The sequence below is a fragment of the Etheostoma cragini genome, chromosome 11 (assembly GCF_013103735.1).
Source record: "Etheostoma cragini isolate CJK2018 chromosome 11, CSU_Ecrag_1.0, whole genome shotgun sequence".
NCBI lineage: Eukaryota > Metazoa > Chordata > Actinopteri > Perciformes > Percidae > Etheostoma > Etheostoma cragini.
Genome location: NC_048417.1, coordinates 7132636 through 7155624, shown reverse-complemented (window position 1 = coordinate 7155624; position 22989 = coordinate 7132636). Strand labels below are relative to the sequence as shown.

Sequence of the window (22989 nt, the reverse complement as noted above, 5' to 3'; positions counted from 1 at the left end):
AAATGGGGGATTTCAGAAACGTGAGGCATCAAGGAATATGGCTGTGTATCCACTGATGGGGGCAAAGAATTAATATTACACTCTGTGAAACTGGTTCTACTTCTTGTCTGACCTAAATTTAGCGAGATGGTATGAAAAATCCGATTTCACATTACACAGGCAGGATCCTCATGTGGCCCCTTGTTCCACACATTAAAGCAAAGTTAAGACAAAAACCCACACTTTCCTGAAATATTTAGTCTGATTCCCTTAACAGAGTGCTGGGGAGATTTAATAAAAGCAACCACGCAGTTTTTTTCCAAAGCTTCCTATTTTTTGGGCTGTCTTTGCTGGGTAAATACACTGCGGTAGTCCAGTGATGTTGTAATGTTTATTTAACAGCAACAAGCCTTAATACGCAACAATACCTTAGGCTTGTTAGAACCATTTTCCTGGTACGTGCAAGATGATATCTGCAACCTCTCACGTTTTGACACAAGCTTTTAACAAAAGCACAGTAACAGCAATTAGGCCTACATATCGGCTGGCCAAGACAAATACAGTAACTCTATTTCTAGATCACGTGCACGTGTGGACACTGATGTCATCCTTTTACTGTGTTTCTCCAAAGCTGTACTAGGCCCATACTGTACACTCTCTTTTCAGTGATTGGCCACTTATAATCAACTCCTGCTCCTGGTTAAATCATGTATGTCTCCCCAACACTACCTGTTGCCTTAGTAACAGTTTGTTTTACAGGATGATGCTGGTTGAGGTATTTGGCAAGCCGTCTTGAAATTTTGGGCATATAGAATTTATTCCATGTGTGCATGGCTGCGGCAGTGCTGTAGCGAGGGACAACTCATTAGTGTCAGTGTAAACAGGGGAGGTGTGTGCGCGATCTGTCTGGCTCATGCTTATCCTCAGCCTAATACATAGTGAAGGCTCTGAAAGCAAATAGAGAATTCATGATGGATTAACTAATGCAAGAATTCCAGCTGATTCTGCACGCTGATTTCCACAAATCCAAAATCGCTGCTAGCGAGGCTGTATTCATCAAGAAACAAGTAGTATCGAGTAAACAGTGTTTGGTCAAACTATGTGACAAACCATGGTGCTCAATGACGGAACAACACCGTCTCTTTTTAAATGTTTATATGGTTTATGTGGGTAGCATTAGACCTGTGTAATATGACAGGAATCATTCTGCTGCAACAGAAGTTTTTACAGTAGGTGATGGATTGCCTCAATCATTAGGCCACATCATTAGTGTCAGATTATAACATGGAAGGGAAATGGCTCTGATCACTGTCTGAAGGATTCCATTCACTTTCACTTACAACAATAAACATTTCTTTGGAATCCCAAGAAAAAGAGAGATCACTTCACTGTTTCATTTTTTTGTACAACATGGTCTTAACTCAACAAAAAAATCCGAAATCTGAAATGCATTAACAGTCTATTAAACGTGAAGGGCTTTTCTTAGACATAAAAAGTCTAACAATCCTGTCCTTAATTTAATCACAGGTAAAAGGAATACACCACCAAAAATCAAACTTGTGCATCTGAATGGAATGTACTATTGGTCAGTTTCACAGCAAAAACACTAGCAAAAAGTGTTCAAACCAGCAGTAAACTCCCTCTTTGTACTGTACACAAATATCATAGTATAATCTGGATATTTTTAAGCATGTGTTTGATGCTCAAAATATAGAATTTTGGTAGAGTGTCCCATAAAGTGTCCCACGTTTTTTCCACCTCTTTTCACGTAGCGATATCCTGTTAAGCAACACCATCTCAACGTGATGTTAATGAGTTAGGAATGCCTGGGACTTGACATGAATATTATTAAAAAGACAGCCGTGTCTGTTTCCCTTGTCGAGTGTCCTGGTGTAGAACTTTTCACTATACTGACATCCATCCCTCTGAGTCAAATATACAAGTGCACACACGCTTGACTGTGTGTGTCTAAATGTATGCATGTGTGCATCAGTGCTTGTGTTGTGCTCACACAGCAAAGCAATGTGCCTTCTTGTCTGTGTGCTTTAGCATTAATGTAGCTAATGTCAACACAGGAAACAAGTGGAGAGCCTGAAGCTGGCAACCCAAGAACTGCACACTGAAATTAACATGAGGGGTTGTCGAGTAGAGTCATGTTAACCATGTTAGCGATTACGCCGTGCCAGTGGGTGAAGAAGGCCCATTTATGGGAACATATGAAATGTGACTGGCAGAGAGCAGCAGCTCTAGGAGAGACAGACAGAGGGGGCATCAAGGTCAACTCTGAGCCTGGAGAAATCAGAGGCAAAGGAAAAATATGAAAAAGCAAAGAAGGGAGTAATGTAAAACTAGGAAACAAGAGACAAACTTCCATGAATTCTCTTGCACTTCCATTTAACAATTATGTCAGGTTAAAATTGGGGAGAGAACAGAAAAAGAACGACAAGCTGTCGTGTGTACGTAACTCTGATGAATGATTCAAGCTTGTGCCATCTATACTATTACATATACAGTACACACTGATGCTTTTCATGACATTCCATTGTAACCACGGGGAGCAGATTCTCTGGTGTTACGGAACACTGAAAAGTTGACAAATGTTGTGGAAATGTTCATTTTAGCTGCTTCACCATTCTGAGATGAATGGAGATTAGGAGAAAACAAATTGCACAAATTGGTTGAGCTTCAGATAAGAAGTGTTACACATAGTCAGTTTGCAGATTCTAACCACAGTATATCATTGAAGGCTTTTTTAACTAATTCAAAAACCCCTGTTTAAGAAACCTTATCACCAAAAACTATCTGCCCAGACTGTAGCTGCTGTCTTACACAGTTTGGCCCTGGGATAGGATACAACACCATTTATGATTTTTGTGACTGCAAATCTAACATTTTAGGAAGACATTCTGTCAACTATTTCCAGCTTCAGATTACAGGGCCGTGAGTGCGCTTGCGGCGCTATGACACACTTCACTACCACATTAGCCTTTCGTCACCTCCGAGACATTCACCCAGGTGTTTCTCCACGGCCACTGTCACGGTTTACTGTGGCTCTGACTGACAAGAGGGCGGTCCGGCTCTCTGTAAGGGGTGTAATTCTGGCTGTTGGTTTAGCAGAGTAAGAGAGAGAGACAGAGCAAAAGAAGGAGGACAATAATAGAGACTCACTGCTTGCCAACGTGATAAAGGGAGAGGAGAAAAACAAAAGGATGTTTGAGATGACAGCAGAGAACGACAGAATTCCAGTCAGGTATCGGAGTAGTGTGTGTGTGTGTGTGTGTGTGTGTGTGTGTGTGTGTGTGTGTGCGTGCGTGCGTGCGTGCGTGCGTGTGTGTGTTTGAATGTGTTTGCCAACACTTGATCTCAACTGGTCTTTACTCAATAGAACTGAAAACCCCAAATATTCACACTATGTCTCTTATCTCCCCAGAGTCAATGTAAAGTCATATACAAAATTAAAGATGATTTCTAATTACAGGAACATTTTATTTAATGTGCGGATAGTTAAAAAATGTTCCTTTCTTGCATGACCTTTTAAATGTTTCTTCTCTCACAGGTAGCTGTGTTGCTGAAAGCTGTCAGACAAGTAGTTGCTAAGCAGGGACGCTTAGTCACAGTTTCACAGCCAGTGCATTCACCTTCCAGGATAATTAATTACTTAATTACTTTCAGGGGCATTTAACGTCTTTATTTAATAGTCAACAGTGGAAAGATGTCAGGGAATTAGGGGATAGATTGGCCATTAGGGCTATGTCAAACTAAAAGTTGTTTGAAAATATGTTAATCTATACTATACTATACTATATCTTGATGTGAAATTTGATAAGAATTGAGAATTAAATTGATAGAATTGATTGACTTTACCAAAAAGACTAACAAAACATTTTTTACATTATTGTTTCCCAATAAAAATAAAAGTTTAGTCTGCTATAAATGTTGTGGATAAAGGTCTGTGTCACCATGAAGCTACAGAGAATACGTTGTAATGTCATTGTGAAAAAAACAAGTTTTTAATCTAAGAGTATAAAGGATCAAGAAGCCTCTTTCACAAATCCCCCTGCACACAATATTTTTCATGCTGCCTGCATGATAGCCAGAGAAGACATAGCTTTACTATCACTCTTGAGCCTTTGGACTTGCTGCTCAAATACAACGCCAACTTTCCTTTCATTTGTCTCCTTAGTCCTGGCTGAAACTATCATACTCCTGCCTCTCCGGACCAGGTGTGTGTGTGTCATTGTAAAACCTGTGTGAGTGTTTACTGTAAATCCCGGGCTAACAGTTGGATGATTAACAAGGTATCAGTGCTTGTAGTTCACAGCAAAGCAGATCTTAAGAGACAAATTGTGGTTTTAACCGCCTCTAGTGAAGCTGTCAAGGTTTTGAAATTTCCCAGCAGTGCTTTGAAGCAGCTCACCTCTTTACAGGGCAAGAAATAGTAACCTCTGATTCCTGCCAACAAGCCCAGGTGTGTGTCTTCTGCCCCAGTTTCCAGGAAAGGCAGGTGATTCCGGATTATGATGTTTGGGTGTTCAGGTGTTGTTTTTGTAGCCAACATTTTCTGTGGTTCCGGTCCCCATATTTGGATTCCTGTAAACAAAGGCCAACAGTTCAACAAATTGGATGGGGTTGAGCTGCTTCTTCATTTGCTATCTTGCAGTCTCTTAAATTAAATCAAAGTTTCTCTTCCTTAAATATTTGAAACAACATTTGGAGAATTAGTTGAGAGCTACGCTTGAAAATCTGTCTAAAATTTGCAGACTAAATAGATTCAACTACCAACACCAGATACTGACTGGTTTTAGGACCAATGTTTGAGAGAAAGCCTTTTGTGTTCATAGAAAAAGTCTTAGATCTTTTAGATAGGCTTATGAAAAATGAGGGTAAAAGTGTTCATAATTTTGTTCAGTGTGAAACCAAGTCATGTTTAGACTAAACAACACTGATGCTTAGGCATAAAGTATGGTGCACCTGACCCCCGTTTTTCGTTTGCCAAAGTTTTTGTGTTTTAAATTCCAGTTGAGTCACCCGAGCATCTGTTCCTCCATCTGATTCATGCATTAATAATGAAGGTGGAAGAGAGCAGTTCATCAGTGTATGCCAAAGATCTGATGGTGGAATGCGTTCAAGGCAAATCATGTCTCCTGACAGATGCCACCTCTTGACAAACAGAAATCTGTCAGCAGTACGTTTAACCATCAGCCCAACCATGACATACAGTAGATAGACATTCAACAGCGATAAGAGGGGAGATTTTTTTCTTTTGTGTCTCAAAGTGAACATTATCATTCCTGCTGCATATATCGGGAACTTTTTGGCACTGCTGGTATTAGTTGTTGTGTTCTTTTTAAACAATAAAATTTGATGTAGTTACCCATTAGTTTTGTATTGCTGGCAGGAAAAGTGCATGTGTTTTTTTTTCTTGCAGAAAAAAAAGTTCATAGGGATTAAATGACCAACAAAGTGTTGCTTTGCAATTGGTATCTTTGTACTATCACTGAAAAAAAAGCCATGACCAGCAGCTCCAAAAAGTATCTTTTCCCCGAGACAAATGACAGTTTGGTGGATTTAGAGGCTAAACTTTGTCTAAACTATGTCTTTGCAGACCATAGGATCCCATGAAATATTTCTTTTGCTCATACTTAAAAGGTCAGTTCACACAAAATCCTTCCCAAAACATTTTTTCACTCACTTATGGTCATATGTGAACTATGCAGTTTGGGTTTTCATGGTCCAAATTTTGTGACATCTGAAATCAAAACCAAAACTATGTGCATGGCTAGATACCACTATGTTTTGGCAAGAATTGAAAATTCTTACAGTATGAATGTGTATTTTCTTCTACTTCTAAAAGAATGGATTTGTCCTTGTGACAAAGTAAATCAGCCAACGTTAACTTAGCCTTCTTTCCAACCTCTTCACCCGTCCTATTGCCCACCCAGGAAGGCCAAGGCTCTCATTGCCTCAGTCCCACCACAGGGCAGCTGACAGGTTAAAAACACACACAAAAAGTCACCCATGTTGTTTCTCACACACAGTGAAAAATATCTCCCTATTCCTCACACTCTCCCACATAGATCCGAACCCTCTGTGCCGGCCCCCACCTCGCCCTGAGAAATGTGGCATATCGATGCTGAGAAGCAGGTCAAGCATTCTGCAAGTGCAGTAAAGTGAGATAATTCCAACAGAGACTGCTCTCGGCTTACTATTAAAAGACCCCCAACCCCCCTCGTTGCCCCAAAAGCATCCAGTCTCCGCCCCACTTTAGACGCAACCCTTCTCAACTCACACAACATACAGTACAACCTGCTTTTCCAGTGGCAGGGTGGCAGTGGCGGTGAGCTAATTGTTTTTAGACTGGACAGGTCATTAAATGCTAAACGACAAAGTGATAAGAGAGAAACTAAGAAGCTGCCTGATTGGTCTGATCCCTCGCTTTCTCCCACCCTCTCCCAATCCTTCCCCTTGATGCTGATCCATGTGATGTTCAACGGGTATTAGGTCACAGAGCTGGTCTTACAAAATGCAGTGGCTCTGTCACCTCCACCCTCTAACTATTCCTTTGAGGGGATAAAGAGTTGAGGGTGCAAGGAAGTGTGACCAAGTGTATGTGTGAATGAATGCACACGATCATGCACATGAGCCTGCATGTGTAGGTATGTGTGGATGTGAAAAAGGACGGGAGGGAGGAAGGGTGACTGAGGATACAACAGGTTTGCAGGCAGTACGCTTAACTTTGGGTTGTTTTTAATGAGGGCTTGTTGGAGCTCCTGTGGCTTGGTGCCCTCTTTTAAGGTGTTCTGTATGCCACCGGCACCAAAATTTGTTTAATTTCCTTAACTTTGATTTACAATTGACCTCCACTGGAGGGATGAACACAATTCTTCCAACAGATATTCCTGTATTTAGACTTTAGAGCCCACACAAGACAATGACTGGAGGCATTCATTATGTGTCTCCACTCACTTACACAGGTTTTTATTTTTATTTCACCCATCTGGTGATGCAGGGATAAATTTCGCACCAACCACATCAGAGACCTGGAATTTGATTCCAGTTTGCAGATTCTCTAAACTGGTGTTTTATTCCAGTGAACACAACTGGTCATGTTTGTCGATGGGAAGCCAGCGAGGGACCATGCTTGTTGCCGTACTAGCAAAACCTACTGGTTGGTCCAGGTAAAGTTTACTACAGATAAAATGATACTGGTAACACCACATGTCATGAACGTAGCGCATGTCTCTCAACTTAGTGCAAAGGTTTATTTGTGATTGTGTATTAGGGATCACTGCACATACGTAGTTATGGAGCCTATACGAACAAAATAGTCTCAAATTCAATGAAGAAACAAGGCAGAGCATCCCACTGTCAATCACTTTCCAAAGTAAATAAAAACATGTACAAACAGTTACTGGGGGGACTATAATTAAAGCAAAATACAGCCTGACTATGGACGATACACCGTCTAATGCTACGGTGGTACCATGTGAAAATATTAAAATATATTAAAACCTACTATAGGTATCTGTGGTTGGATTCCGGTTAAACCCTTTCATCCACCCTAAATCTGGCTTTAGCGGGGACAAGGACTGCTGCCCATAGGGAACTGAGCTATTCAAACCAGGACAAAAAGGGGGAAATAGGTTGGTAGATTGTATTTATTGCAAGAGTATTGTACTGCATTGCATTACGGCATACAGATCTGCCTATTTTTCTAGTCACTTTGTGGTTCCAGAGCCTAAATGGTGAAGATGAATTATAATTTTAAAGAAAATGTATTTCTATGTAGAAAAAGAAAGGCAGGAAAAACATAATGTGATGGGACAGGCTACAGTAGGTAAAACAGACCAAGACCGAAACTGCTGCTAATGAAAAGTCCTCGAGCCTAAAAAAGCCCTCAAGGCTGTCAATTGGCAATCTGTAACCTATGGCTATGGGGCCATTTTGAGCGCATTGTGTACAATATGAGACATCCCCCATCCCCACTCACAACATCATTGTGCATCATGTGTATTAAAGTGTTCACTTCACAAAAAAGAGCAGTTCTGTGTGTGGTTGTGTTAGCTGACCTGGATCTAATTATAATCACTATTCTCGGCCAGATATGCGCCAATCGAAAACACAGGTTGACTCCATAGAGGTAAAACAAAAAAGAAAATGTACAAACATTAGAAACAATGTGTGTGAAATTAAATAAATTAGATTGACTTGCCTATCATTGATATGTTACACAGTTTTTTGGTGCTGAAAGCAATGCATTCACTCTTGGAGTATGATTGTTCTTTGTGTAATAGTGAGACTTTCTTTGATCAGACAAAGGGATTGGGGAAGGTACAAAGCGACTGTCATTTGCCATCATCCCTGTTCTCTTAAAGCTGTGTCCTGCAAGGGAGGGGGTTGGGGTGTGCGTGTGTGTGTGTGTGTGTGTGTGTGTGTGTGTAGGGGGGGGGGGGGGGGGGGGGGGGGGGGGGGGGGGGGGGGGGGGGCAACCACTTAAAGCCAATCCATGAGCCTCCTGGGCCTTGCATTTCTACTGACCTTTTTTTTCTTCCAACTGTCAGGACCCAACCTGAAAAAACGGAAGAGGTTATTAGCACACTAGGGGTCAGTGGGGCTTGTTTGGAAATTCAAAGGAAGCTAAAAGGTATCACAAATGAAAAAAACATGATGTTTCGTTATGTTAGAAATATTCTGAAGAAACATCAAGATTCATAAACTCCTTTTAAATTGTCTTGTTAATGTGCCATGTGGTTCATCTGATGGTTCCCAGACTACATTTGACTTCTAACAAGTTGTCAGTCTTATACATTTAATATCATCATAATGCCTTGTGACCTTTAGGAGGGAAACAAAGAGATAGGATGGTAGTTGTTGTTTTTAATAAGACATTTGGGGTACACACAAATAGAGGGCCTCCTAAGAACATCATCCCATGTCACAAGTGATGACCCACAATAAGTGATTCATGAAAAGGCTGGACAATAACAATGAAGCGGATGGATGGTTGTACAAGGCCTATGTGAGACATCAGGAGGAAGCTAACGAGACCACACATTTAATTAAAAGCATCATTAATGAGTAAGTGACTTTATAAGGGTTTGGGGGTGCAGGAGGGTTATTGTTTCTACGGAAGCATGAGGGAAATCACTCGAGGATGGGAAGTGACCCACATTTGGGAAGATGGGGGCGACCCCCATTCCCCTAACTGGCACCCCCACATCCTGCCCTGGGCAAGCAGCTGATTGGTTCATTACCCATAGTAAACATGTCTACTATTCTCCACCCTGGCACACATACACAAACACACACACACACACACACACACACACACACACACACACACCCTGCCCCCCTTCCAGTCAATCATTCTGACCTGGTAAAGACCAATGGCCAGATTCCTTCAGTGCCAAAATTAGATTCAAATGTAACTCCACATTCTCTCCATCTGCTGGAATTCAGATAGGAGGATGGAGATATTATTCTTTTGCTTGAAAGCAAGTTAACAAAACCTGTTCACAGCAGGGCTGCTGGCTCTAGATTTATTTTTTGCTAATTTAAACAGGAAATCATATGAGAGTTGGTAACAATAGTCATTGTCTGTGTTGTATGAACTTGTGCATTTGTTATTTCCCTAATTAAAAAGAAGGTGTGCCAGATACTTTTGAAGTGTTAAACATCCTTGGGCCAATGTGTTAACTGATCTGAGATGTTTTCCTGCCTCCCATTAGCAGACAGGTGTATTCTATACCTGCAGGCATTTTGACACCCCACACAAGGTTGGTCTACTTTCACTTCAGATTAATGCAAGGAGCTGTATTCATTTGGACACGTATGCAGAGGTGGGGGTTGTACTGTTCAAACACATGTATTTCAAGTTGTTCTTTGTGGCTGTATCCTGCCAGCTCCAAATGGAAAGACCCCCCTTTGATGCGCTGCACTTTCATTCCCCCCTCCAGGGATTTGGATGAACGCTCTCTGAAGGTTACAGTTTTGGCTGTGTTGCATACTATATGATTTACCTTTACCATCTGATGTATGCGCCTCTCTGCTCTCCCTTAGCTGTCACTTCCAGTTACTTCTGCTTCGCTGGGTGGCTGACCATTGTCCTCAGGCGTCGGTGCTGCTGGCTGCTGTGCTCAGATGGAAGAGAAGACCAACATGCTGGCGTTAGATCTGCTGTGGAGCCTTGCAATTGGTTCAAAAGGAAACAAAAGAATGTATCACACAATGCAACATACATGATGAATGTACATTGTGATACATAAAATAGAAGAAAGATAATATGACAGTAAAGAACATCTACAAAAAGTTAAAAAAGGGTTAAATCATGGTTAACATGGTGCAAGCTAATGCTGTTTAAGCCTATAGCTACTCAGACAGATCAAACACTAATGAGCTTTCCTTGCATATGTAAGCATCTTTCAATAAAGAAATCCATTACCACCTGTAACAAGGGTTCCAAAGACAAAAGGATGTCAAACTGGATATTTCCAACAAGTGGAAATGTCCAGTGGGGTGAAATTTCATGCCGGAGATGCATACAGAGTGTCTTACAGTATCTATCAAGGTTTGAAGTAAATATTTGCACATCTGAAGAGCTTTAAGGTTCAATTTTCCATCTGGCATTTTTGAACCAATCAGCTCACAAACCAATTGTGTCTGCCTTAGTCTTCAGCACCCCCAAGTGCCCACAAAAAAGAATACATATGTAGGACTCTCAAATTAAATCAAGACGTAATTCTACATATAATTTATGTAACCTATAAATTAACGCTGAACTTTGTACAAACCTCAATTCAGTAAATAGAATGCCATCACTGATTGGTACAATGCGGGCTAATCATGGCTGGACACAATGGGTCAGGTAGGTCATATTTGTCAACGGATATTTATTTTACAACAATGAACACATTCAAACATGCATACCTTGTTTTTTATTCATCAGTAATATGACAATTTCTGGAAGAGCGTTCCAGAGTTTAGGTCCAACCACAGAAAAGGCCCTGTCCCCCCGGGTTTTAAGTCTTGTCTTGGGGACCACAAGCTGGAGCTGGCTCTCTGACCTCAGCACACAAGGGAGGTTGCCATCAACTTCATACTGTAAACACCCCCTGATTAATACACACAAAAACGTGCAACATTCTTTTCTGAAAACTTACTTTGGGTATATTTATGACTCTGATTAGTGATTACTTAGTCTACAGACCAATAGACGGTCGAAAACCCCGAAGTTAAGGCATTGGCTTTCTTTTCTATCCTGTCTTTCTCTTTAACTGTCTATGGTCTCTCTATCCAAGGTCCCTGTGCGCATCTACGTAGTGACGTGCAACCGACCGCACCACCGCTCTAATTGAGGTTTGACCTGTTCGACACCTTTGCAAAGACTACCCTGCTGTATGGACGTTAGACGCAAATGAAGACGAAATGATGGACAGAGTCGGAAACCCCAGCGCTGTGACTTGCACATTGTGTGGCGAGGCATATATTCTGCCTGGTAGGATATTTACATCCCTTTTCTTACAGTTCTTTTCTTACGCTCCGTTATGTCGTGTTTTCGATGCCCGAAGTTTGCTAAAAGACGTCATTTCGTCTGCCACCTAGCAAGTCAGTGGTAGCAGCTAACATAAGCTAATGTTGCTAACGGGCAGGTGTTTTGGCAGAGCCTTGAAGGTTTTAACATTAGTATAATTACCTGAACCCAAGAAAGAAACAACCAGTAGTACAATTTCTTGATTTCCCAAGGTTTCAAGAGGTTGATTCGTCTGCGGTAAGCTCACATTCAATTAAAGTAAACATTAGTTAGCTAACCTCAGTTTGCTTTTGGAGCTCTTAAGGTCGTTTTAAGGTGCTCGCTAACTCGCCGCTTCTCAGTCATTTCAATAGGGGAATAAGTGGCAAAGGTGAAGCGGTTGCCACGTGAATGCGCACAGATTTTGCTCTTCCACCAAGAGTTCACCATGGTGCATGGATGGAGGTTACCGCCGGAATGCCGAACTTCCGGCGGTAACCTCCGGGTGGCAGGAACCGCTTTGAAATACTGTTAACATGTCATACATGAAATATACTAGATATAAAAATGTTTTCTCGCTTTTTTCTTTTTCAGAGGATGAAGTTGATGGCAACCTCCCTCGTGTGCTTTTATGTGCCCACATCTACTGCACATCTTGCCTGCTGTCCATTCAATGTGACAGTGTCATTAGATGTCCAGAGTGTGAGGTAAAACTATGAGTATTCTTACTGTTGCAACTACAGAGTGGCTAAACTCAAGTATTGACTAAAGTGACAAATTTAACAGCTTCCCAACATTAATTAATTTAATGTATTTCCTTGTTTCTCATAACTAAAACGGTGCCTGTTCAAAACATGCCTGTTTGGAACGGGCCGATTGCTTGGCCTGATGTAGTGCTGCTTGCAGCTTTCTCCAGAACATTGTACCCTAGAATTGCTTACAGAAAGACCCCGAAGCACTTAAAGCTGCTCTAAGCAATGTTGACGCTCAAAGTATTTTCAAACAAAATGAAACTAGCTTGCCCCTTCCTCATTACGTCCCCTCCCTTCTGTGCTTCCGCAGGCTAATCTCCCACCCCTAAATCCTTCTTGTTAGTCATTGGCTGGAACTCTGGAACACTCTTAGGGTATACTTCGTGGTGCAGGTGGGCACAGTTTATTTTTTTGCCATTTGTAGACCCTGGGTTGTAGCCTATAACACGTGTGACATTGTATAGCCTTCTTCTAACTTGTATACAACATAAGCAGAGTTTGACATTCGAGCCAGAGGGGGGGGAGCAAAAAAAGCACCATTTAAAAAATAAAATAAAATAAAAGTCCACAACAAGCACATATGGACACAACAAACATGCTAAATAAACACGCTTATTTTTGAATAAGTTTTAAATGAAATTGTAACAATTTATGTAACAATTCCCTCTTACGAAATCCAGTCCAATGAAATTTGTGGAGATGCCTCTCTAAACGTAGAAACAAAGCGCAATCACACCATAAAACGTTAACTATGTTAACGTTAACTGCGCCTCCACTGACCGACCGTGTTTGTGCTGCAATGCATGTGGGCAAGTTTGTAGCGAAATGGTGGTTGCTGTGTAAAAGCTATCTGTAGCCCAAACTGCCTTGACAACGCTGTCAGTCTGGAATCAGCATAACCGTTATTTAAACAAACATAATGGATTTGTCCCAGAGTTTAGACGCCTAGCTATATGACAAGCTAAACAATGCAAAGTTTTTATTAAATGTACAAATAATAAGTTTCAGGCTCAGGATTTTTTTTAACTTTAAGCCCTGTATTCACCAACCACCTCCAAACAGGTGAGCGAGGCCTCTCCACTTTGCCGTTTAAACAAAGTGGATTAAAACGTGTACAAGTCCAACTCTACACAAAATGCGGCATCAATTAGTGAGATGAAATCTAATTTATATACACGGTATTTAGGCAACCTTTATTGCAACGTCGGCATGGCAAGATGTCCAGACTAGTGCAACATTAACTTTCATTTTTTGCATCTTCCATATGGTCTCAAGTGAAAGCTACTTGTCACTTGTCAAAAAATATATTTTTTATTAAAGCAGTATATATCATACTGTAAGATGTGTTACCTACCACCATTTAGTTGTTTTCTATTATTTAAAATATGCATAAAATATCTGGTCATGCCAGATATAATTATTTCACTAATTTTTCCACCACAAAACTCTGCATGTAGTATACAGATTGAAACATGTTGGACTACTACATTTACCTGAATGAAAATGTTGCATTTTCAAATTTACTCACAAAATATCACAATTAAAATGTAGAGTAATCACAGACATTTGCGTCATTAACTGATGGTGGTGTGCAATATGTAACCCATCTGGCTCGTTATGACAGCAATCAGCAAATATCTGCATTAATCGACCACTAGAACAGCACCAAGTAGAGAGACGGACTCACAAGGACAACGTAGTCAGCCAGCTCCGGAATTAGTGTGTCGCTTGAGAGAGAGCGACAGAGGGGGCAGAGGAAAAGTGTAAGGCAATGAAAATAAAGAGTTTAACTTCATTTTAGTGTTATCTTTTTTGTCAACAAAATTGCATGTTGATTTTGCCACTGTCAGCGTTTAATGGGGCGGGGCTGTCTCGTTGTAAATGGTTAACAAATTTAACACTTCAGATGAGTTGTTAATTTCCAAACAGGCTTAGTGACTTGATGGTTAACGTTAAAGTATGGATTTGATTTGCGGGGGTATTTCCCAATGGTAATGTTCTTAGTGTTATAAGTAAGCAACACACTTAAACAACCGGACCCAGGGTGAGCATAGAGGATGGTATAGTGAAATCTGATTTAAGAAGGAAGAAGCGGTGAATTTACAGCTCACAGCAATTTAATACAATATATAGTGTCTATTAGAGCCTGACGGATATATCGGCAGGCCGATATAATCGGCCGATATTAGGCATTTCCCAATCCATCGGAATCGGCATTTGCAATGGCCGATTTATATAAAACAAAAACAAAAAATCATTCATCTGAATCTTTTATAATGACGAATTATTCTGATATATGAATATTAAAAAAATAAAAACAACTCATAAATAACTACAAATAACTAATGTTAGGGAAATCTGTTTGTTTTGTAACACGTTTCTGGATTTGTTTTTTAAATATATTAGGCATATCGTATTTTTAAATAACCAAATATTTGTATTGGTATCAGCCTGAAAAATCCTTTATCGGTTGGGCTCTAGTGTCTATACAATCTTGTGCAAAATGCCTTTTATTGAGTTTCCTCTAAGCACAATTAGAGATGTACCGAGATTGTCTAAAACGCTGGTATCGGGAAGTATTAGAGTTTATGCACCGATCCGATACCACATAATAAAGCCCTAAAGAAAATCTACATTAAAGTAGTTCATGTTCTTTTTCCATTATAACTGACTATCAAAGTGGATGATAAAAGAGAGTTCTATGGTGTTCATTGTTTGTGTTTCTTCATGTTTCACAAAAAATTAAACCTGAGCCAGAACAACAACAAAGATAAAAATCATATCAAATCCATACAGGGATTGTAGTATACGGTTGTTAAAACATAATGAAATATGTGACACACTGGTATAACACTTATAATAACACTTCCACTTCTCCTACTGGCATATCTGTGACATTATCTATGAAAAAAAATAATTATATTTGCTGATATTCTATAAAAATGTTGTCCTTTATGTGGATAATACTAATAACACTACCCTAATAATTCAATTTCCAGGCTACTTTACCTCTGTTAAACATGAGGAAGGGAAGTAAATGAAAAATCCATTTAGGAAATATTTTTCAGTCATCCTCAGTCTTTCCCATGGATGAAATATCTAACTCATCGCAACAAAAAAAGATAGGCACTGAAAAATGCAATAGCGTCTGTGAGTCTGTAGTTTAGCGGAGGCTCAGACATCTATAGTGTACAGGAGGCGGGACGCATGGGTCCATTTCCCCAGAAACAAACCCTGATTGATCCCGGTCCACCAAACACTGGGCCGTCTTCACTTTCTTGATTCTGCACACATCTGTTACTGTATTTTCTATTTCATTATTTCATCCGTGCATGGCGCAGCGGATCCGTGCGCACTGTCACCTGCCATGGAGACGCTGGCCTCACTAACCTCTCCTCCTCTGAGTCAGATCTCCCACGCGCTGCACTTAGTTTCACGTAGCCTACTAAACCTGACAAAATGAATGGCGTTACATCAGTGAGTTCAAGCTGCTTATTGCGCGTAATTTGGACTGACACTGATGCATGTTGTTCTGTATCTGGTGTGGCGCTGCCACTATTGATTTGATTTCCACTTCCACGTTAGACTTTTTCTTTTTAAATTTCTGCCATGGTTCGGTGAATTCACTGCCCAGTCATCATTTGCCACTCTAGGCATTTTCCTTTACTGCTTATCTGAGATGACAAACCTCCAAACAAAAGTTTTTATTTTCTTGCCTCCCCTCGGCGATCAGCACCTCCGTCACATAACGTTGGCACATATACAGAGGTTTATCTATTTATTAGAGAGATGCAGTTATTGGATTACCCGTTGAATTTGTGATTTGCTATGCATCAAGTTCCAGGCTGCAAATATTCATGTGGTGGGATGACAAACAAAGCTCACTCTCCACAGGTTGAGTCAAACCTTCCTGAAGGTGGGGTGTTTGGCCTGCAGGAAGATAGCAGAATCATTGGCCTCATCTACACTTCTAAAATGAACAAGATGAAAAGGTAAAATGCCATGTTCACTGTTAAGATGAGCCACACCACTGACACCTGTAGTTTGAGAAATGTTTAGCCTCATTATTGTGTCATCAGACTGTATAATGGATCTTCAAAAGTATATGTGTCTTAACTTTGGTAATTGCTTTGATGTTGTGAACTCCTGAAGGTGTGAGAGATTAAAGAATCGTAAAAGGAACAAATTATCACCATCCACAGACGTTAACGCCAATACCAAGCATGTGGAGCAGGTATGTTTAGGTGAACACAGGAGTTGCTGTTGGGGATTAAAAGTTGTTATGTCAGCCTCTAATGTTAATGGTTAAACTGCCTGTTGGCATATTTCAAACTTCACAGCACTGCACCATTACTCCTATTCCTTAAGACATGGATTTTTATCAGTCATGTGAGCTGGCATTAAAATTCATTAGTCTCACAAGTTTGGGATAAAAACAGTACTTGCAAGTCTGAGAGGAAAAAAGTAAATTGTCCTCTTGGGTTGGGAGTGAGATACTGGACAAAAGTACAAGCACAGCCCTAGAGGGGGATGACCAGAATTGATCGGCACAGGGACTAAACCAATCAATTTTGCCAGATCTTTTGGATTAATTTACTTGTAGATGTATGTGCAACTCCTCACTTATTGTCAAAGGTTTTTAGTTCTGACAGAATAATTACAGATAATGTGGCTAATCATGCCTGGGTATAACTTGAGAAAATCTAATGGTATATTAAATGTTGCCCACTGAGGTGCGTAGAGATTTCTCCTTGAGGGACTATCTTTTGAGATATTCTGAATATGTCCAACTGGGTGAGGCACCCCTGGGGCATATCTGATACGCACTGAAATATTTATATAACCTGGGAATACCTTGGGTACTTTGGAGGATGTAGCTCAAGAAAAGGTTGCCTGGGATACTCTGTGAATAGATAATATATCAATGGCTGACTGAGGTGTATTAGTGTTACAAAATGCTTCAGATCAGATCTCAAGTTGTTACTTAATCTCATATTATACTTTGAGCATTGGCATTATAATTAGTAATAAAATTGACATAAATTTGTCATTTGCCCTTACGTTAACCTCAGTGAATTGGACAGGAGGATGCAGTTAAGGGTTGTGGTAAAATAAATTATTCAGATATAAAATGGGTATTTATGTATGTGATGTTATGTTTAATTCAGCCAGCTGATATTAAGGACATTGAGAAGGCGGTGGATGAGGCGTTGGTCCAAGCTGCAGAAAATTATGCCCTTCTGGAACACATCCATGAGGTGAAAGCTGCACCGGATAAAAAACACACACTTTGAAAAATCTTGATTTTAGACTCTTTTGTTATTTTTATTTTGTTTCTTTTTTTACATTTTCTGTGATATGCTGCAGTGTTCGATGCCTGTGTTTCATCTCTGCAGTCTCTGATGACTGGCCTGGCAGAAAAGTCGAAGAGAGAGAGAGCACGGTTGGAGATTGAGATCAAGCAAGCTGCAGACAAGGCTTTACATGCTGTTCAAAAGTGGTATGGATATAAACTTTGCCCTACAGGACAAATCTATTTATTGATATAATACCTGTGCACATTCGATATAGGTCTTTTTTTTTGTCTTGAAAATACAGGATAGTTTCAGACTAGTTCCAAGGTTTTCTGAAGAAAGTCTGTAAAGCCACATTTATCTTGATGTATGCAATTTCTTTGTCAACAGGGGAAATGAGCAGCTGCAAAAACTGGAGGAACAATTCTCCACCAGCCAAGCACAGGTAGGCTGTGTCCAGGAGAGGATGAAGGCCCTGGATATTGCCATGAAAATGGCCAGAGAAGTACGCCGTGTCCCCTTCCTGGAGCAGTACTGTTCTCTAGATAAGGTATGAAATGTTATGTTCATTTACATCCCAACAGATACTTTCAAATAAGCACACAATAGACAATCAGGTACTATAAAACTCTGGCTGCAGCTGTATATTTTCCAACAATTTCTTCCGAAAAGAAATAAGTAAGCAAGCAAAATGAATAAAATGTATTGTGTTTGTATTTTTATTATGCTGCTTGTGTGTGGGTTACAGGTTCTGGAGACGTTGCATTCTCCTGTGGATAACAAGTCATTCGATATCAAATGCATTACTATGGATTCCGGAATGAGGTTTGTCATAATTAGCCTGTTTATTTGTTTGCAGTATTTTATCTTAGACCTTATGTGTTATTTCACCACTGCAACAGTATATTCATGACACAAACGAACAGTTATAAAAATGTATTTCTGTATTTGTGCGTTTTGTGTTCCAGCTGTGTTTTCTTGTCAGAATGTGAGAACCAGAGTCTGTCATTGTCTCTGAAGATGGAAGTCACCAACCCAAAGAAGTGAGTCCATGAATATTAAATATTGTTTGGTGTGTTAGTTTTTAATGTAATTAAAGGTTTGATAACGTCTTAGATCAACTGAGATAATGTTGTGTGACATCACAATTTTGGCAAAGTTTCAAATGTCTTTTGTATTGTATGCTGCTTTTTGTGTTAGGGGGCGCCCTTGTTTTTTTTTACCCAATCTGTTACTAGTATTTAACAATACAAGTGGGGGCCTCTCCTGTAATTGGCTCAGCTCTTTCAGTTTACAAGGTGTCCTTAAAAAGTCTTAAATCACAATTCCTAAAATAAGGCCTTAAATGTATTAAATTGTCTTTAAATTCAGATTGGATAGGTCTTAAATATGTTTGTGTCATGTCACGGCGAAAATGCTGGCAATCTGTTGTCAATATTTTTTTCCCAGTAGGCTTTGCGCTGCGTTTTCGCAGTAACATAAGCCCATTTGTACATGTCCTATCCCCTGAACAATTGGCTATTCTAACCTTAACCACTCCAGGTCAAATGCTTAAAGCCAACTAATCAAGCTGCTTTGTGGCCGGGTGTTGGCGTGGCCGTAGTCAGTGAGATTTGTAATTTTGCAGGATTTGTAATTTCGCAGCATACAGGTAATACAGCAATTGTTGATAGCCGTCTAGAAACATGGGGAAATGCAAGTTCAGTGACAAATGGCTTGAAAACAACGAGTATTCTTGGTTAAGGTCGGTGCTTGAAAATGCTTATGAAGCAAACTGCGTTATGTCTCGGAAGATTTTCAAACTTTGGACAATGGGGATCAGAGCAGTGGAATCGCACGTACAAAGCAAAAAACACAGACTACGTAAAGGCACGCCAGCAATCCGCCATTGCTAGTTTCTTCTCCACCGCTAGCAACAATGTCAACGCTACAACGCTAGCGAGCAATTTAATGCTCTACGCCAACACTCCGAGCAGAGGTGATGAGCTGAGGATCGTGACAAGCTGCAATTCATACAAGTCAAATGATGGGACGGAAGAAGTGTTCCAAGTAATGTTTCAAGATTCGAGGCTTGTACTGTCATTTACCTGTGGAAAAGACGAGACAAGATACGTGCCTAAATTTTTTATATAAAAAATAGGTCATCACAGAAGTCCAAAAATGCGGTGCATTTGTAATTATGTTCAACGAGAATACTGAACCAGAAAAGCAAAAGACTGGACTTGAATGTGCGCGTATTGTTATAAATTGATAAGAGCTTTCTCAAGTGCCAAGTCACTGTTTTGTTTATTCTAGAATATGAATTGTTTTCCAAGTATATTCACAAAAGCTCAGTAGTAGACATCAAAACTTGAACAAAAATTGGTCACATGGAGACATGAAAACACACATACACACACACACGCACACACATTCCCACACCGCAAAACACTCTTACACACTGCTGTCTACTCTCTGTCCATGATAAATCCCCCACAAGCTGCAACCCATCCATCTGAGTCTCTCTCTCTCTGCGTCTGTTACACACAAGCACACAAATCATATAAAAGTCTTTGCATTTTAAAAGCAGCTGGAATTGGCAATTATTTATTTTTTTGTTCAAAAGAAACAGTTTTTTTTTTTATATTCACTTGATGTTATTTCACTTGATGTTATTTCACTTGTTCATGGGACCCAAATACACATGCGTTACACACATTAAGTCAATTAAACTCAACCAATTGTCATTTTACCATAATGTTAATTTTGTGTTTACTTGGAAAGATTACTGTATATTTCCACTTTGTATTTCTATCGTAAGTTTGGTCTTAAATTTCATTTAGAATTAGTATTAAAAAGTCTTAAAAAGTCGTAAATGTAACTTGTTTATACGTGTTGCCACCCTGGTTTAGCATCTGCAGCTATAAGCTGTTGAGTTAATTTGCATCATATTTTTAAGTTACATTCTTCTTTTGTTATGTGACTGTTAACTCATGTGACATCTGTGTTTTTAAACCAAGTCCTCTTGCTGTTCCCTTTTTAGCTTGTCAGAGTCTCCACCCACAGATGTCCAGGATGGCAACTTCAACAGAAAGTCCCCCAGGCAACGTGCAAAGGGCAGTAATAAAAACTGTATCTTACCCAGTTGCAAAAAGTTCCCCACCCCACAAACCCAGGAGCAGGAGTGCGCGGGAGCTAACAATGTGTTGTTGCAAGGCTCCACTCCAAGCCCTACACCTCGTCACTGGCCCAACCTTTCTCGCCACAACACGTTCTCAGATCATGAAACTCCCGATGTTATTGTTGAGGAGCTTATAATCAATGAACAAGAGAACGGTGTGTTTGACTTTGTCATGTGTTCCTGTTTGACTTTGATTTAAATAATGTCAGATTCAATCATAACATTAAATCGCTTATGATAGAGGCAGAAGAGAAGCTTTAATACATTTTTACTAAATGCTTTGTTTCTTTCTGTAGCTCTCCCACCCACTAGCCCTGAGCTGGCTAATGATAATTGGAGAAGCCACAAGGGAAGAAAAAATCTGATGTTGAGCAATAAGAGAAATGGTATGGAGAGTCAACTGAGTTATAATATAGTTATTTACGATATTGATGTTGTACCTCTTTGAGTCAGTACAATATTTCCCAGAGACAACCCACATTATAACCGTGAAGTTACATTTTCATACCGTTAATCTCTAGCCTCTTCAGCTTGTTCAGGGAGTCAGGGAAATGCAGATAAAGCGGTCACAACTGTGGTTTCAGTGCATATTCCCGTAATGGTTACATCAGGTGTTAAAACCAACTCTACCAAAACATTGATTAGACTATTTTAACGCGACTACAAGACGTTTTTACAGGTTATGAAACTTTTTTTCCTCTGCCCCTTCTCTCACTCTCATCCTTCTTGTCTCTCATCCAACCTGGAAACAATGTCAAATGTTATTCTCTTGCCTTACAGTCTTTATTTTTTCTTTTCTTCATCCCGTCTCAAGTCCCTTCTCCTGCTTCCATTCTTTTTCTTTCTTATTCCTTTGCATCTTCCGTGCATCCTGCTTCTCTCCCTTTTTAACTGATTTTCGCAAAAAAATGTTGAAGGTACAATTCCAGTGTAATGTAATCCTATCCGCTACATTTTTGTATTTTATCATGCCTTATCTCTTGTATCTCTCCCTATTCCCTTGATTTCTCTTACCCCCACTACATATCCTCCCTTACTGATTGTTCTTGGTCCTCTCTTCTAGGCACACAGTGGGTGGTTGTTACCCACATTGTGAATCCAAATCACTTCTACGTCCGCTACTTGGCCGAGAAGAAGGACAGTGAGATCCTATCTAAGAAGATCCAATCCTTCTGCAATGAACGCAGTTCATACTTCACTTCTAGTCACACGGTGGAGACCGGTGCGTGTGTGAATGCGCGTGTTATTATGATGATTTTTAGTTAGTTGGCCAATGTGCATTAACTTTAAAAATCTCTAGTTAAGTGAATTGGAGGGTTTGCCTTATAACAACAACAACAACAACAACAAAATTCTCTCCATGATAATGGATGAAGAGATACCAGTATTCAACTCATTTGTGTTCATTATGTTAGACTTTCCCATCTAATAATATTGAGATTGCAAGGTTGGGTACCGAAAGGCGGTGCCAATAGGGCATTGGTGCCGACGTAAACCTTAGTAATGAGGCAGAATAAGAAGGAAAATTTTGGTGCCTGACTTCACACTACACTCTACAGCTGGTAACGTTAGCCTACCTTTAGCTAGCAGCTGGATTAAACACGGTTAAAATGCTGACAGCTAACGTTAAACTGTGTAAAGTTTGACTGTGTTTTACTTTAGAGGATTCAGCAACAGTCTGCTCTGCAGCGCAGCAGCTGCCGTTGTCGGAAATAAGCAACACAGACTGTGTGTGTGTGTAGTTAGTTAGTTATTGTTATACTTATTACTAGGGATGAGCGAGTACAGCATTATCTGTATCTGTTTACCACATGAATTATCTGTATCCAGATCCGTACTCGGACTGGGCGTGGCCTAACCCGGAAGTGGTCAGATTGAACCAGGAAGTGGGTCGGGTTCTCTTGAAATGTTAGGGGCTTTAACCGGTATGTTATTTAAGCATGCAATTGATATGAGTTGATCAAATATTGTTATATTTATTGCTGATTTGAAAACTATTTACATGACAGCATCAAGCTTCAGATCAATGGTGTTGTCATGGTAACAAACAAACTAGACCTATATACAAAACGTTTTGCAACAATGAATACAACACATGCTGTTGCAATTATGAAGTAAAATGTAATGAACAAGAGTTTCCATACTCAATATAACTTTCTTTTTTTAACTTTTTATTTTTTATGATCAGTGTGATTTGTTTTTGTTGTTTTGTTTGTTTTTGGTTCTTTTTTATTTTCTTTTATTTTTTTTATTTCCACACAAGGGGGGTGTGTGTGTGTGTGTGTGTGTGTGTGT

General features: G+C 39.9%; 1 protein-coding gene across 1 annotated transcript in view; it reads left to right on the top strand.

Moving 5' to 3' along the window:
• The first annotated feature begins 11272 nt into the window (after positions 1 to 11272).
• Positions 11273 to 22989, top strand: part of rnf17 (ring finger protein 17) — a 31247-nt gene continuing 19530 nt past the window's right edge. The window contains exons 1-12 of the mRNA XM_034886458.1: positions 11273 to 11473; positions 12083 to 12195; positions 16135 to 16232; positions 16393 to 16474; positions 17409 to 17498; positions 17637 to 17740; positions 17925 to 18084; positions 18283 to 18359; positions 18503 to 18577; positions 20557 to 20849; positions 20991 to 21080; positions 21758 to 21916. Of these exons, the coding sequence (XP_034742349.1) occupies positions 11404 to 11473; positions 12083 to 12195; positions 16135 to 16232; positions 16393 to 16474; positions 17409 to 17498; positions 17637 to 17740; positions 17925 to 18084; positions 18283 to 18359; positions 18503 to 18577; positions 20557 to 20849; positions 20991 to 21080; positions 21758 to 21916 (1411 nt within the window). The 5' untranslated portion in view covers positions 11273 to 11403. The remainder of the gene's footprint in view (positions 11474 to 12082; positions 12196 to 16134; positions 16233 to 16392; positions 16475 to 17408; positions 17499 to 17636; positions 17741 to 17924; positions 18085 to 18282; positions 18360 to 18502; positions 18578 to 20556; positions 20850 to 20990; positions 21081 to 21757; positions 21917 to 22989) is intronic.